This window comes from Periplaneta americana, chromosome 17 (assembly GCF_040183065.1).
Source record: "Periplaneta americana isolate PAMFEO1 chromosome 17, P.americana_PAMFEO1_priV1, whole genome shotgun sequence".
NCBI classification, from domain to species: domain Eukaryota; kingdom Metazoa; phylum Arthropoda; class Insecta; order Blattodea; family Blattidae; genus Periplaneta; species Periplaneta americana.
In genome coordinates, this window is record NC_091133.1 from 13,499,301 (window position 1) to 13,513,603 (window position 14,303).

The window sequence follows — 14,303 nt, forward strand, 5'->3', positions numbered from 1 at the left end:
AAATTATACATGATTAAGTCATAACAAAAATTTGTATTCTGGTAATGACATTGAACGCTATGTAAAATCAATCGAAAAGATCAGGAATAGGAAAAACATTATCTACCACACAACTAATCCGACTTCAGTAATATAGGACAGGTGTTTTCATATGCACTCCTCTCATATTACAATTTACAAGAAATAAATTTTGTGATAAAATGAAATTATTGTTGTAAATGATTTACTCAAAGTGAAACTTAATATGAATCTCTCTCTCCATTTGAATACTAATTATTTTCCAAACCAGTCAGCAAGACATACATTTCACCTGTTTATTGGTTATATGGCTGATGCAAAACAGACCTCACGAACTTGACGAGTGAAGATTTTACTGCAAGCACAGAACATACACACCAAAGTTGTTGCAATATTTACGTTATTATTTTATTTTCACAGATACATATTATCTGACATTATAGTTCCCACTTGATAGAAAAAGAATCTGAGTCAAATCTTTTAAAGTACGTTTCCACGATCATGTGATGTAAAGGTACTTAAACTCCTATTACACTATTTAATTTCGAAGTTTTTCCCATCTTACAGAAATAAAGGTGAAATGATTCAAAATTCAATACTGGTCAACAGTTGGAAACCATTGTCGTACTGTATTCAATGAATGCGTTTCCTTTTCCACAATAGATCTGCTACTTAATGTTAAATCACTGTAAGATGAGAACAGCCGTCCAACTGTGTAGCAGCATCCTCAAGTGCAGGAAAGGTCCCACTTTACTTACTATGTCTCAGAGTGAAATTTATATACCGGACTGAATAAACAGTTTTAGCACAATGTTGGTTGGAGAATTGAAGGGTTGCTTGGTTGACCTGTGGTATTAATCTGGTAGAAGAATCTGTCATAAAATGAAATTACATATTCAGATAAAATGACATACCGTATCTAGGTTTCTCGATTCTTCTGCGCGAAACAACAGTCCTATGCATAGAGTTATTGTTTCCATATTGGTAACAGAGAACCTCCATGAATGGCATCGATTATTCGTGAAACATTTTTTTTTCTGAAATCAATGAACATCTTGTTGTCGAACTTTGGAGTTACATTTCTTTGGTAACATTTTACACAAGATACAAGAAACCAAACATATTTGTTATACATGAGGCATGTAAGTAGTTTCGTTGTGATTATTTTTAACGTGTTTTATAACCTTCATGTCCATGAGAGCATTAGCAGTGCCTCGACATGTTAAAAGCTATCACTCGGGGTAAAATGACATATCAACTATTAGGATAAAATGACACACACTGTCGTTTACACGAATTGATAAGTTTATTCAGTTTTAGGTGAACAGGCTGCACGAATTTGGAATGTTGATGAATCGGCACTATCAGCAGTTCAAAGATCATAGAAAATTCTTGCAGCACGAAGAAGCAAGTAAGGACTATAATAAGTGCCAAGCAAAGTCAACAAGCTATAGTAATATGGTAAGAGCTCTTACAGAAATTTTGCTCCACCTGCTTTGATATTTGCCGGGAAGAAGTCAAAAGAAGTCAAAACAACAACTATTTGATGGAACTCCATCTGGAACATTAGGGCTAGTGACCCAACAGGAATGGATGACCAGGGAATTGATTACACAGTGACTGAAACACTTCAAAGAACATGCCAACCCATCCAAAGACAGCAAACTATCTCTTCTGTTTGATGGTCATTCGAGTCGATGTGTTGACAAATGCTAGAGATAGAGGCTTCACTCTCTCTGTACTGCACGTACGACTTTGCCCTTAGATGTGACATTCTTAGGGCCTCTGAAAACATATTAGAATTAGGCAAACTCCAAATGGTTGGGGGTTCATTCTGGGAAAGTTGTGACCCAATACCAGACTGGCAATTTATTTACATTGACTTACAAAAAAATAGCTACAACCACAATGCTATTAGTGGATTTATACGAACAGAAATTTTACTTTTGAATCCTGATATATTTCTTGACCATAATTAGTGATGCAGCATAACTGAGAGACCTATCCACGAGAATGAAAACCGAGATCCGGAAATTGCAAATGTTGAAGGAAATGCGCAGTTGGAAGTGACTGCATGGATGCGTATAATTTATAATTGCAGCTGCATCAGAAACACGTCACTATCTTCAACAGTTGGATCATTTCGGCCTATAGATCTTTAAAGAAAACTACATCAAGCTTATTCGGGACACTATTCAACTGCTTCTATTTCCGTTTCCATCAAAATTGCGCTCCTTTACTGGAAAAGAAAGCACAAATTTTGACCAGCAGGCCATATGTTGTTGAGGTGAAGACAAAGACTGCAGAGAAGTCTTGGAATTATGACGTGAATGTTGCCAAGTGAAGGAAATGCTTCCTTTCAATCAAGAAGCAATCTGGAATGCAATTCAGATGAAGATGATGATGATGACGATGATGATGATGTGTTATGTCTCCATTTAAGTGATTTATTCAGTAATTCAAGACTTAATTTACGTATATATGTGACAGCTTCTGCAAGTCAGTAGATTAACTTGACGTAGAACATAATTAGAAAGTAATTAATCTTCGCGCCATTCAAAAGGCAAAAGGTTAACATCGGAAATTATTTGATACTGAAACTATGCACTGGCTGTATTCTTCCACGAATGACTCACTTAATCATTAGTAGACATTCCTGGATATACGCGCACACACATCCCGATAACAGCTCTGAGAGTGTTTTGTTTTCCGTATACACGCCGCGCAAATTACTCTGTTGATATGACATGTCACCGAGACCCATAATCGCCAAGATTCATCTGAACAGAAAATTAACACTGCGACAAAATCGCTATTCTATTACAGCGATTTTTTCGGAAGTGTCACAGATTGGAGTTGATAATATTCTGACTTCTAACAAATTCAAATATTGCCTATAGTCGTGATACAGAAAGCATTTCATGCTAGATAACTATATGTTTTCTCCGCAGCATTGATTTATTGGCATAACAAATTACATTTTATTCAATGACAGACGATCAGGTTGTCGGCGAAGTTAATAAGGATGCATTTGCTTTCCATGAATTCTTAGTCAGAATGATACAGGAAAATATTACAATCGTAAGATTTTTGGTCAATGAATGTTCTGTGAAAATAAGAAGATTTTTATTTCTACTCTTTTGGTTTTCTAATTTCGTCCCACTGATCACAAAGAAGAAAACATCTTAAAGAGTGCGCAGCTTTCTGCTGCCAGAGGGAAATTTGGCTCTGTTGAAAAACTCCTATGGTCAAAGTCTAAACAAGGAAGCATAAAATATTTGGCAGATAAGAACTCTGTCACTTACTTGTTTGAATAAGATTCAAGGCTTAACTGAGGCAAAGATAATGATAATGAAGAGGAAGGACACTCAGTCCCCAACTGTGCTTGAAAAGAAAGAAACTCACTATGGCAATAATATAAAGAAGCCATTTCGGTTCTTGCTCAAACGAGGACCAAAAGTGGTGATAGCTTTACCATCATACCGCCAATCAGAGTTCATTAAGACCACAGAAAGCGAATGAGAAGTTACGCCAGGTTGTGCCATAACTACCATAGGTTAACTTGGTTTACTAATACCGAAACTGTACAGATTACTGATCATGATGATGACCTAGTGATGTGTGGAGAAAGTAATTCGTTTTTGACTGTGTAGGTGAAAACGACAGAAAATACTCGCATGTAATTAATTATATTTTAATTTCTTGATTGTAAAAGATTAGGTTATTTCTGAAACTCATGTATAAATATAAATATTACATGCGAAGAATACCTTAATTATAAATAGCAAAAAGTGCTGAAATTAAATTTATTCCATGAAAACATAGTTCTATCGCGATATTCAGAAGGTATTTCGTTCTATTTTCCTAACCAAAATGCAGATTGTCCACGAACATTCCCACCAAATAATCCTGACTATGAAAGCAGGATTGATCAAACTATAGCTGTAGACTGACGGATTTTTGTTCTGCAGTTTATGCCAATAATATGTTCTATTCAACATTTAAATTATCTTACAACCAGTGAGGGAAGTGAGGAAAAACCAGAGGCGGTATGCTACCCCAAGTTTTTTCCTTCGGATACCACGATTTAAAAAAGGCATACCTCTTCCTTACAACATACACATACATGATGTATATAATAAATTGTTTCGTGCAATCAGTAACCTGAATCTTTGAAGCTTACACAACACAGTATATATATTTTTTTAAGTTGGTTACTTAACGACGCTGTATCAACTACTAGGTTATTTAGCGTCGATGAAATTGGTGATAGCGAGATGATTTTTGGCGAGATGAGGCCGAGGATTCGCCATAGATTACCTGGCATTCACCTTACGTTTGGGGAAAACCTCGGAAAGAACCCAACCAGGTAATCAGCCCAAGCGGGGATCGAACCCGCGCCCGAGCGCAACTTCAGACCGGCAGGCAAGTGCCTTAACCGACTGAGCCACGCTAGTGGCTCACATTACATTTCTTAATAAAATAATTTCAGGTTTCTTCAGTTATTTACCAGATTATTTTGCAGTGTCCACTGAGACTTATTATTTAAAATAATGTTAAAGCATCAAAGTGCCTTATGTAATTATTATTAATAAAAAGTGCAACAACAAAAATGATACTCACTAAATTGGCAACAATGGCCACCACAAAATACAGACCATAGCCTTCTACACTTGAAATACTATCGTTGTAAGCATTCCAGGGGTTGACTTATCAAATAAACATGTCTAAATATACGTGGAGGTTGTGGTTTAGATCTACGAAGCAAACAGGTAGTACTCTTTGCTGTGAAGAAATGTATAAACAAATTTTTACGAATCACATTTTTTCAGTGACAGTATGTCATTTTTCACTAACGGTATGTTTTCTGGCCATAGAAACCAGTGGCGGTATTCCATACCAGCGCATACCGTCTCACTACCCTCACTGCTTATAACGATTTCTTCCATTTTTCTTGTAAGCTAAAGTGCACAACACAGTAAGGTCTGAAAGTCCACTCCTCATGAATACAGATACAAACGCACTTGCACACGTACACATCCAGATATGTGAAGAAGATATTAACGAAAGAAATGTAAATACGTGGAAAGATAAACGAGAAATGGATAGTCTTATTTAGGACAGAGAAATGATACTGCAACAAGATATACACAAAGATTACGAGATAAAAATGAGAAAAATGTCTACATATGAATCATAAGCAGGAAAAAAGCTTTAGAGAGGCTTTATATTATACATTTCTAATAGCAAGAAATAAAAATGATAACGTAGTTGGAAGTGAATACTTAACAGTGGATGATTGAGTTGAGACTTCGATCACATGTCTTCTTCAAATATGAAAGCCGTGTGAGGAGGAATCTGCAGAACAAATACTGTACTGAGGCAACGAAACAACGGTGATGATCACAGACAGGTATATTTCTTACATAATTGCATTGGTGCCCTAAAGAAAGAAACGTTCTCACTACTACTTGGCATATCGCAGTTTTTAGTTGGTTATTTAACGACGCTGCATCAACTACTCGATTATTTACCATCGATGGAATTGGTGATAGTGAGATGAGGCAGAAGATTCACTATAGATTACTTGAGATTCGTCTTACGTTTGATTGCTGATCTGAAGCTGCGCTCGAGTGAGGGCTCAATTGCCACTTGAGCAGAATGCCTGGTTGGATTCTTTCCGAGGTTTTCCCCAACCGTAAGGCGAATGTAATTTAATCTGTGGCGAATCCTCGGCCTAATCTCGTCGTTATTACTAATTCTAGTGACGCTAAATAACCTAGTAGTTGATATAGCGTCGTTAAATAACCAAGTAACAAAAACCTTGTCATACATCCGCGTTATGAGCGCAGCTATAGTACAGCAATAAGAAATGTACTGATTAAAAAATGGATAAATTAAGGCAGTTCCACATCCAAACTATAGAGCGGTAATTTTTTATTTGATACACAACATCCTATGCTTTAGTAGTGAACAAAAATTTTGATATATACAGAATAATTCAAATGTCAAAATATTTAAAAGATGAAGGCAATAATTCCGCCATGTGAATGACGTGATGATGCTTGCGAGATTGGTGAAAAAGTTGAAACATTAACACTACTTGCGAATAAAACAAATAAAATGGTACTTGATAAGAGAACAAATTTAAACATATTGCATATTAATGTAGAAAATGCACAAACTATAGGGAAAACACGGAAATTTTACTTGAAGCAAGTAACGAGATAGGTTTCGAAGTAAATCCCGAAAAGGCAAAGTATATGATTATGTCTCATGACCAGAATATTGTACGAAATGGAAATATAAAAATTGGAAAGCTATCCTTTGAAGATCTTGGAGCAACAGTAACAAATATAAATGACACTCGGGAGGAAATAAAAGTAGAATAAATATGGGAAATGCCTGTTATTATATGGTTGAGAAGCTTTTGTCATCCAGTCTGCTCTCAAAAAAGCTGAAAGTTAGAATTTAAAAAAACAGTTATATTACTGGTTTTTTCTGTATGGTTGTGAAACCTGGACTCTCACTTTGAGAGAGGAACAGAGGTTAAGGGTGTTTGAGAATAAGGTGCTTAGGAAAATATTTGGGGCTAAGAGGGTGAAGTTACAGGAGAATGAAGAAAATTAAACAATGCAGAACTGCGCGCATTATATTCTTCACCTGACACAATATGGAACATTAAATCCCAACGTTTGAGATGGGCAGGGCATGTAGGACGTATGGGCAAATGCAGAAATGTATATAGAGTGATAGCTGGGGGGCCGGAGGGAAAAGAACCTTTGGAGGCCAAGACATAGATGGGAGGATAATATTAAAATGGATTTGAGGAAGGTGGGATATGATTGTAAAGACTAGATTAATCCTGCACAGGATTGGGACTGATGGCGAGCTTATGTGAGGGTGGCAATGAACCTCCGGGTTCCTTAAAAGCCATAAGTAAATAAGTAAGTAACATGTTAATGTAAAGGAAACTTATGGCACTGGCTCCATTATATTCGTAAAATTTATCACTCGAGACGAGTAACAGCTTCAAATATCTAGACATAATAACAAAGAAATAGATAATATAAGACTATAAAAGCATTCCTGCTGTTGCAATCATAATAGCTAATTTATCATGTTTGGAGAATAAGAATATATGCTCGACAAAGCAAGAGATTTAGACAGAGTGTAACAGCAACACAATTACATAGAAGACTGGAATGGGTTGGTAATATGATAAGTGCAGTCCATATGAGATTTACAAAGTAGAAAGCAAAAAATAGGACAAAAATAGTAGAAGTGGTTGGACGACATAGAGCATGATCTCAAACAAATGACAGTTAAGATGGCAGCAGATAAAGGTAATAGAAAAGGGGCTGACTTTCTTGAAGTTACTGACAGTTTTAATTTCAATATACCACATGTCCTATCAATATCATAATATGTTGAGTATATCATATTAGTAACAAGGACACACAGTACATCTATCCATCTATTGCAACGACACTATTCTCAGTCTCCAGGCTTGTTGATCTTGTGTACTTCTATGTATAGTTGACCAGCATTTCTTCCTTGCACATGGGTGATGTGATAGGCAGACTCTAGCACATGCCACACAGCTTTACGGGAAGTTTAGTGAGTTAGTCCTAGCTCCCGATCTGGATATACTGACAAAGTGCAGTCACATATTTATCGACTTTCAAAATAAGAATTAACATGAAATTAAACATATTTTATTACTACAGAGTGATCCGTTTGGGCATGGATAAAATAAACCACTGTAAAACATTTACTACTGAATTTTATTTGTTGAAACTTTGTTCATACAACACTGAAAGATGGGAGATTCCTCACAGCTCAACATGATTCCCATTGCACACCCTGCATAACTCATAACAGTGATGCAATTCAGCCCATGTCCGTTGTAACATAAGAGAGATGATTTGTTGAAAAGCTTGAGTAATTTTGCTCACAGATCATCAATGTTCCTGGGTTTCTGTGAATAGACAATGTCTTCAACAAAACTCCACACGAAGAAGTCAGGAGGGGTTAGATCTGGGGAGTTTGGGGACCAAGCCTAGAGATAGTACTGGGTTTCACCTGCGACCTTCTGCATGTTTTTTTTTTAACACAACTTGTTTCTACAAATGTTCGATACCACAACATTATGGAATCGTATTTAGGTACATTACGCACACCATATCACGTCGAAATTCCCTTTGAACTCTTTTAACACTAACACTCTCAAATTTAGCATACCAAAGAACACATTGTGCCCGTTGTTGATTTGTAGTAGCCATTTCAATCACCGACGATTTTCATTCGTCCTTTCAGATTATGCATTGTTGATTGTCATATATGGAAACTTCCATCTTTTAATCATAATATTACCAGCAAGAAATTTTTCCTATGATAATAGTTTTATAATAATAAATTAATATCATCCATATCCAAACGGAACAGACTGTATTACTAAATTCTTTTAAATCAATATTGAAATTAGATATTAACATACCTATCATAAATAAATTATTTTATTTTAAAACAACTATTATGTTATGTGAAAAGCTCTAATAAAAATTTCTTTCATTTCCAACATGTATGGTACTGGCACATTTTTCCCATAAAATGATAAGAAGTATGCAATTTTGTTGATATCTGTGATTATGTCAGAAAATGTTACACCATTGTTTAAAATATAAATTACATGTGTTATAGCAGTTTTTGTCCTAACGTGTTTTAAAATAAAATGATCCAAATATTTAATTGAATGATATCTCATTTGAGAAGTTGGCTGAGTAACTACTTGCGATTCAATAACGAATGATTCTAATGCTATTAACAATGTAGGCCTAGAGGGGAAAAAAATTGATTATATATTTAGAATTTATGAGACACCTGTAACTTCCAATGGTATTCCAAAAAATGAGTGAAACAAGATTAAATAAATATTATTTTAATATTCTTGTCCACGGAAGGACAAACATCTCTCTCTCTCTCTCCCTCACTCTCTCGTGAACATTACCACATGTAGTTTCTTACCGACTACAATTTTTTATTCCTATTTTTGTGTGGGTATTGTGAGATTTTTAGAATTATCATACTCACTTAAGCCACTAAGGAACGATGTTCTTGCACTTATGAAGTGCAGACAATATATCCGTAAAATTCCTCCTTTCACACTGCTGTAACTTAAGGCTTCAGTTTCTTAATTTTTCTTGAACTGGGTGTGGAATCACTTGATTGTTCACTCGATAGTTTAACAAAATTGTTTATAAGAATCTTGTTCACACAAAGAGCAACACTTCGAAGTTTATTCATAAGAGTCTTATTAGGCAAACAATTATATTCAGCATTAATTATGTCCGACCTCAACAATTTTATTCTGCAAATTTTCTGGGCAACAGATAGCTGTTTTCCGCAAAATTCTTAACAAAATCTTCGGCTAACAGTGACATTGTATGACACACCAACCTATAGTATATGCTACTTGTTCAGTAGGTAAAATTCACTTCCCCCTATCCAAATATTTAATAAAATCATAGGAAAAGTCATCCAAAAGGAAATAACATTTCAATGGATACCTAGTCACTGTGATATACCTGGAAACGAGAAAGTCGATAATATTGCAAAACAGGCAATATATTTGCAACCAAGACCTCTTCAAGTGATATCTCTATCCAGTGCTTTTGCTTCAGTAAAGTCTCATTTTACAAACCTATGGATCAACAATTCTTCTAACAAAGGAAAAATTTTACAGTCTGTACAAAAGAAACCAAATGACTTGAAAATGTACAAAAACTTGCCCAGAGATGTTCAAACATTTTTAACAAGAGCCAGAACAGGTCACATTGTCACTCAATTGTACCTACACTGATTTCACATTTCTGATAATCCTACTTGTCTGTGGTGCAATAATCATGATGAAGATCTGGAACACATTCTTCTGTACTGTCCATCCATAACCCACAAAAGAAGTAAATTAAAATCATCAGTACCATTTGCAGAAAACACAGCCCTGCAGTATATATTCACTACATCCCAACTCTGGCTACTAGCAACAGGCATCTATAATGAACACCGATCAAAATACCCCTCATTTCTCGTGAAAAACAACAACTGAATAGACTACAGTGGACTGTAGTGGACTTTATGTTGTCAGCAAACAGCTGGATACATTAAGAAGATTGATTTGATAGGAAAAGTCAACTTCAATTTCCTTATTCAATTCTAACCATTTACTGCATGTGTCACATTTATATTTTCGCAAAACTAGTCTTGCTGCAAACCCACCTAAATATGTTGTTGTTGTTGTTTGCTAATGCTGAATTTTTGACAATGAAAACATTAATTCTCTCGCTCTCCAGTATTTTTCACTCAAGGACGCCAAGTTGATAGTGGCTGAGCAGTGTTGAAGATGATTTTGACCCATTTTCCTTGAAGATCACATAAGGGGCAGAGTGGTGAAGGAAATATTCCAATCCTGTGAAGATGCTTGGCCAAGCAGTCGTGTCCCATAAACAGTCTAAAAATTGCAACTGCATTCTTCCTAGTGTATCCAGGGTCGTTTTGGGTTGAGACAGATTCCCACCTTTTATTTTTGGAAATTTGGAGATGATGATTTGTTATAATTTTGTGGTATTGTGAAGTAATTATTCTTTTTATTGTATAATAGGATAATTGTGTAGCAGGTTTTTGACAAGTACCACAGCCTTTTTGGCAAGATAATCAGCAATATTCCGAAATTAAAGGATGAGGAAACCAAGCAACATTATCAGGTCGAAATTTCAAATAGGTTTGCTGTATTAGCAAGTTCCGACAAACTTGAGGAAGAGTTAGATGTTAATAGTATGTGGGAAAACATCCGAGATAATATCAAAATTGCAGCTGAACAGATCATAGGTTATTATGAAACTAAGAAAAAAGAAACCGTGGTTTGATGAAGATTGTTGCATGGTAGTAGAAAGAAGGAAACAGGCAAAATTGAAATTCTTACAGGATCCAGTTGAGGTGAATATAGATAATTATTTCAATAAAAGACGGGAAGCAAATCGTACACTTAGGAATAAAATGAGAGATTAGTTGAAGGAAAAACTGAATGAAGTAGAAACAAATAGTAAAAATAAAAACATTAGAGATTTATATAAGAGCATAAAGGAATGTAAGAATGGATATCAGGCAAGGGTAAATGCGATCAAGGATGAGAATGGTGACTTGCTTGTAGACTCTCATTCAATCCTGAACAGATGGAAAAACTATTTTGGGCAACTACTAAATATACATAGGCCAAACAGAAATGATCGGAACGAAATTGAAATACAGACTGCTGAGCCATTTATACCCGAACCCACACTTTCAGAAGTCGAAATTGCGATAGAAAATCTGAAAAATTATAAGTCTCCAGGTATCGATCAAATTCCAGCAGAATTAATACATGAGGATGGAAGCGCATTATCTAACGAAATTTATAAGCTTGTACTTGCTATTTGGGAAAAGGAAATTGTACCAGACTATGGAAGGAGTCCATAATCGTACCTATCTTTAAGAAGGGGGACAAGACTAACTGTAGTAACTTTCGAGGAATATCACTTTTGTTGACGTCGTACAAAATTTTGTCCAATATTCTTTAGAGAAGATTAACTCCACATGTATATGAAATTATTGGTGGTCATCAGTGTGGTTTTAGGCGTAATAGATCGACTATTGATCAGATATTTCTTATTCAACAGATAATAGAGAAAAAATGGGAGTATAAGGGTACAATGCATCAGTTATTCATAGATTTCAAAAAGGCATATGACTCGGTTAAGAGAGAAGTTTTATATGATATTCTTATTGAATTTGGTATTCCCAAGAAACTAATTCGATTAAAATGTGTCTCAATGAAACATACAGCAGAGTCCGTATACGTCAGTTTCTGTCAGATGCATTTCCAATTCACTGAGGGCTAAAGCAAGGAGATGCACTATCACTTTTACTTTTTTACTTCGCTCTAGAATATGCCATTAGGAAAGTTCAGGATAACACAGAGGGTTTGGAATTGAACGGGTTACATCATCTTCTTGTCTATGCGGATGACGTGAATATGTTAGGAGAAAATCGACAAACGATTAGGGAAAATACAGGAAATTTACTTGAAGCAAGTAAAGAAATAGGTTTGGAAGTAAATCCCGAAAAGACAAAGTATATGATTATGCCTCGTGACGAGAATATTGTACGAAATGGAAATATAAAAATTGGAAATTTATCCTTTGAAGAGGTGGAAAAATTCAAATACCTGGGAGCAAAAGTAACAAATATAAATGATACTCAGGAGGAAATGCCTAATATTATTCGGTTGAGAAGCTTTTATCATCTATTCTGTTGTCAAAAAATCTGAAAGTTAGAATTTATAAAACAGTTATATTACCGGTTGTTCTTTATGGTTGTGAAACTTGGACTCTTACTTTGAGAGAGGAACATAGGTTAAGGGTGTTTGAGAATAAGGTGCTTAGAAAAATATTTGGGGCTAAGAGGGATGAACTTACAGGAGAATGGAGAAAGTTACATAACACAGAACTGCATGCATTGTATTCTTCACCTGACATAATTAGGAACATTACATCCAGATGTTTGAGATTGGCAGGACATGTAGCACGTATGAGCGAATCCAGAAATGCATATAGAGTGTTAGTTGGGAGGCCTGAGAGAAAAAGACCTTTGGGGAGGCCGAGACGTAGATGGGAAGATAATATTAAAATGGTTTGGAGGAAGGTGGGATATGATGATAGGGACTGGATTAATCTTGCTCAGGATAGGGACCAATGGCGGGCTTATGTGAGGGCGGCAATGAACCTCCAGGTTCATTAAAAGCCAGTAAGTAAGTACCAGCAGCATCATTGCCAGTCAATCCGCAATGTTCTGGTATCTACTGAAAAAATATTTTTTTTTCTTTAGGTTGTTGAGGTGAAATTTCCAGCACTCAAGAATTTGTTGACTTTTTGGTGTTAAAGTGGATGTTACAACTAAAATGGCTGCTTTTGAGTCAGAAAGAATTACTATTTGCTGGAATTGAGCTATTCTGTATAGAAAATTTTGAAGTGTCGTACATATGGCCTCGACTAAATATGTTAATATTGGAATAATATCACTTGGAATTACATGAAGTTCGAAGTTCTAGTCGATAACTTGAAAAAAATAGTTAGATCCACATCATTATCACAATCGTGTTGGAGAGGTATTAATTCTTTTAAATTTACATTGACATTATGAGCAGCAATAACACATCATTCTTGAATCTCAGTTTTCTTTCATTTTCTAGAACCTGAATGAAACTAATGAAATAGTTGGCTCCACTTAAACTGTCTATACGAACCAAAATGACTCTCCAAGTTGTTACTGAAATTTACTTAACAAAATGTCATCAACATCATAATTTTCAAATAAATAAGGTATGGCTTCCATGAAAGATTCCAGTGTCAAAATCAAAGACTGAAATTAGGGGATGATAATGCATCACATGACGAAACAAATACCCTCCTAATTTTTAGCCAATTCAGGAACTGAACTTGCATATCAGAGGGACTTCTAATTGCCTTCCTGTATGGGTCGTTGAATCTTTTTCCTTCTTTCCTTCAAACGCACTTTTTACGTTTGCAATTTTCCACCAGTTCACAATAATATTTAAAAGAAATGACAATTTAATTTACCTCGTCAAAAACATTTGGAATGTCTTTGGTGGCATGTTTCAATGCTACAATATTTTTGTCATTGAACATTTTTAGTGCTAAGTTAACATTTTGTTTCTGTATCGATGTTGGATATAACACTTTGGCTGAAAGTGTATGCCCATATTTAATCAGAAACTTCTTTTCTTTTTCATAAACTATCTCTAAATGTCTATATTGAGCTGATAATACTACAGTGTGATCATTCATATCAGAAAAATGCAATGACTTATTGACATTTCTCTTAGTTCCCAGTTATTTCTAATACATTTCAAAATATGAACTGTATCGAATATGAAAAACATATTTCTAGAAGGGTCCAATGGATGAGGAATACTTAGTTCCATTATTTTATTGGAATCATAATTTCAAATGCCTTTCTATTTACGCTGTTATTGTCCACTATTACACTAATAACTCTGAAACCAATTCTTTCCAACATTGTCAAGATATCCGTTATTAAAGACTGTAATTGCTGACTTATGATATTGATCACGATACAATTGCTACCACATCTATGGGTAACCTACATATTTATATAGAAGGGAAGATATGTATGTATTTATTTACACTGCAAGTGGGCAAGCACCCAGT

At 35.2% G+C, this 14,303-nt stretch overlaps 1 protein-coding gene across 5 annotated transcripts in view; it reads right to left on the reverse strand.

Annotated features, from left to right (window-relative positions):
* LOC138693235 (zinc finger protein ZFP2-like) overlaps window positions 1–14,303 on the reverse strand; it is a 53,130-nt gene that overhangs the window by 9,404 nt on the left and 29,423 nt on the right. Inside the window, exon 5 of one of the 5 annotated variants that reach the window (XM_069817042.1) lies at window positions 5,304–5,376. The exons of the other annotated variants lie outside the window; for them this stretch is intronic. Within the exon in view, the coding sequence (XP_069673143.1) occupies window positions 5,304–5,376 (73 nt within the window). The remainder of the gene's footprint in view (window positions 1–5,303; window positions 5,377–14,303) is intronic. 5 annotated transcript variants of the gene reach the window in all.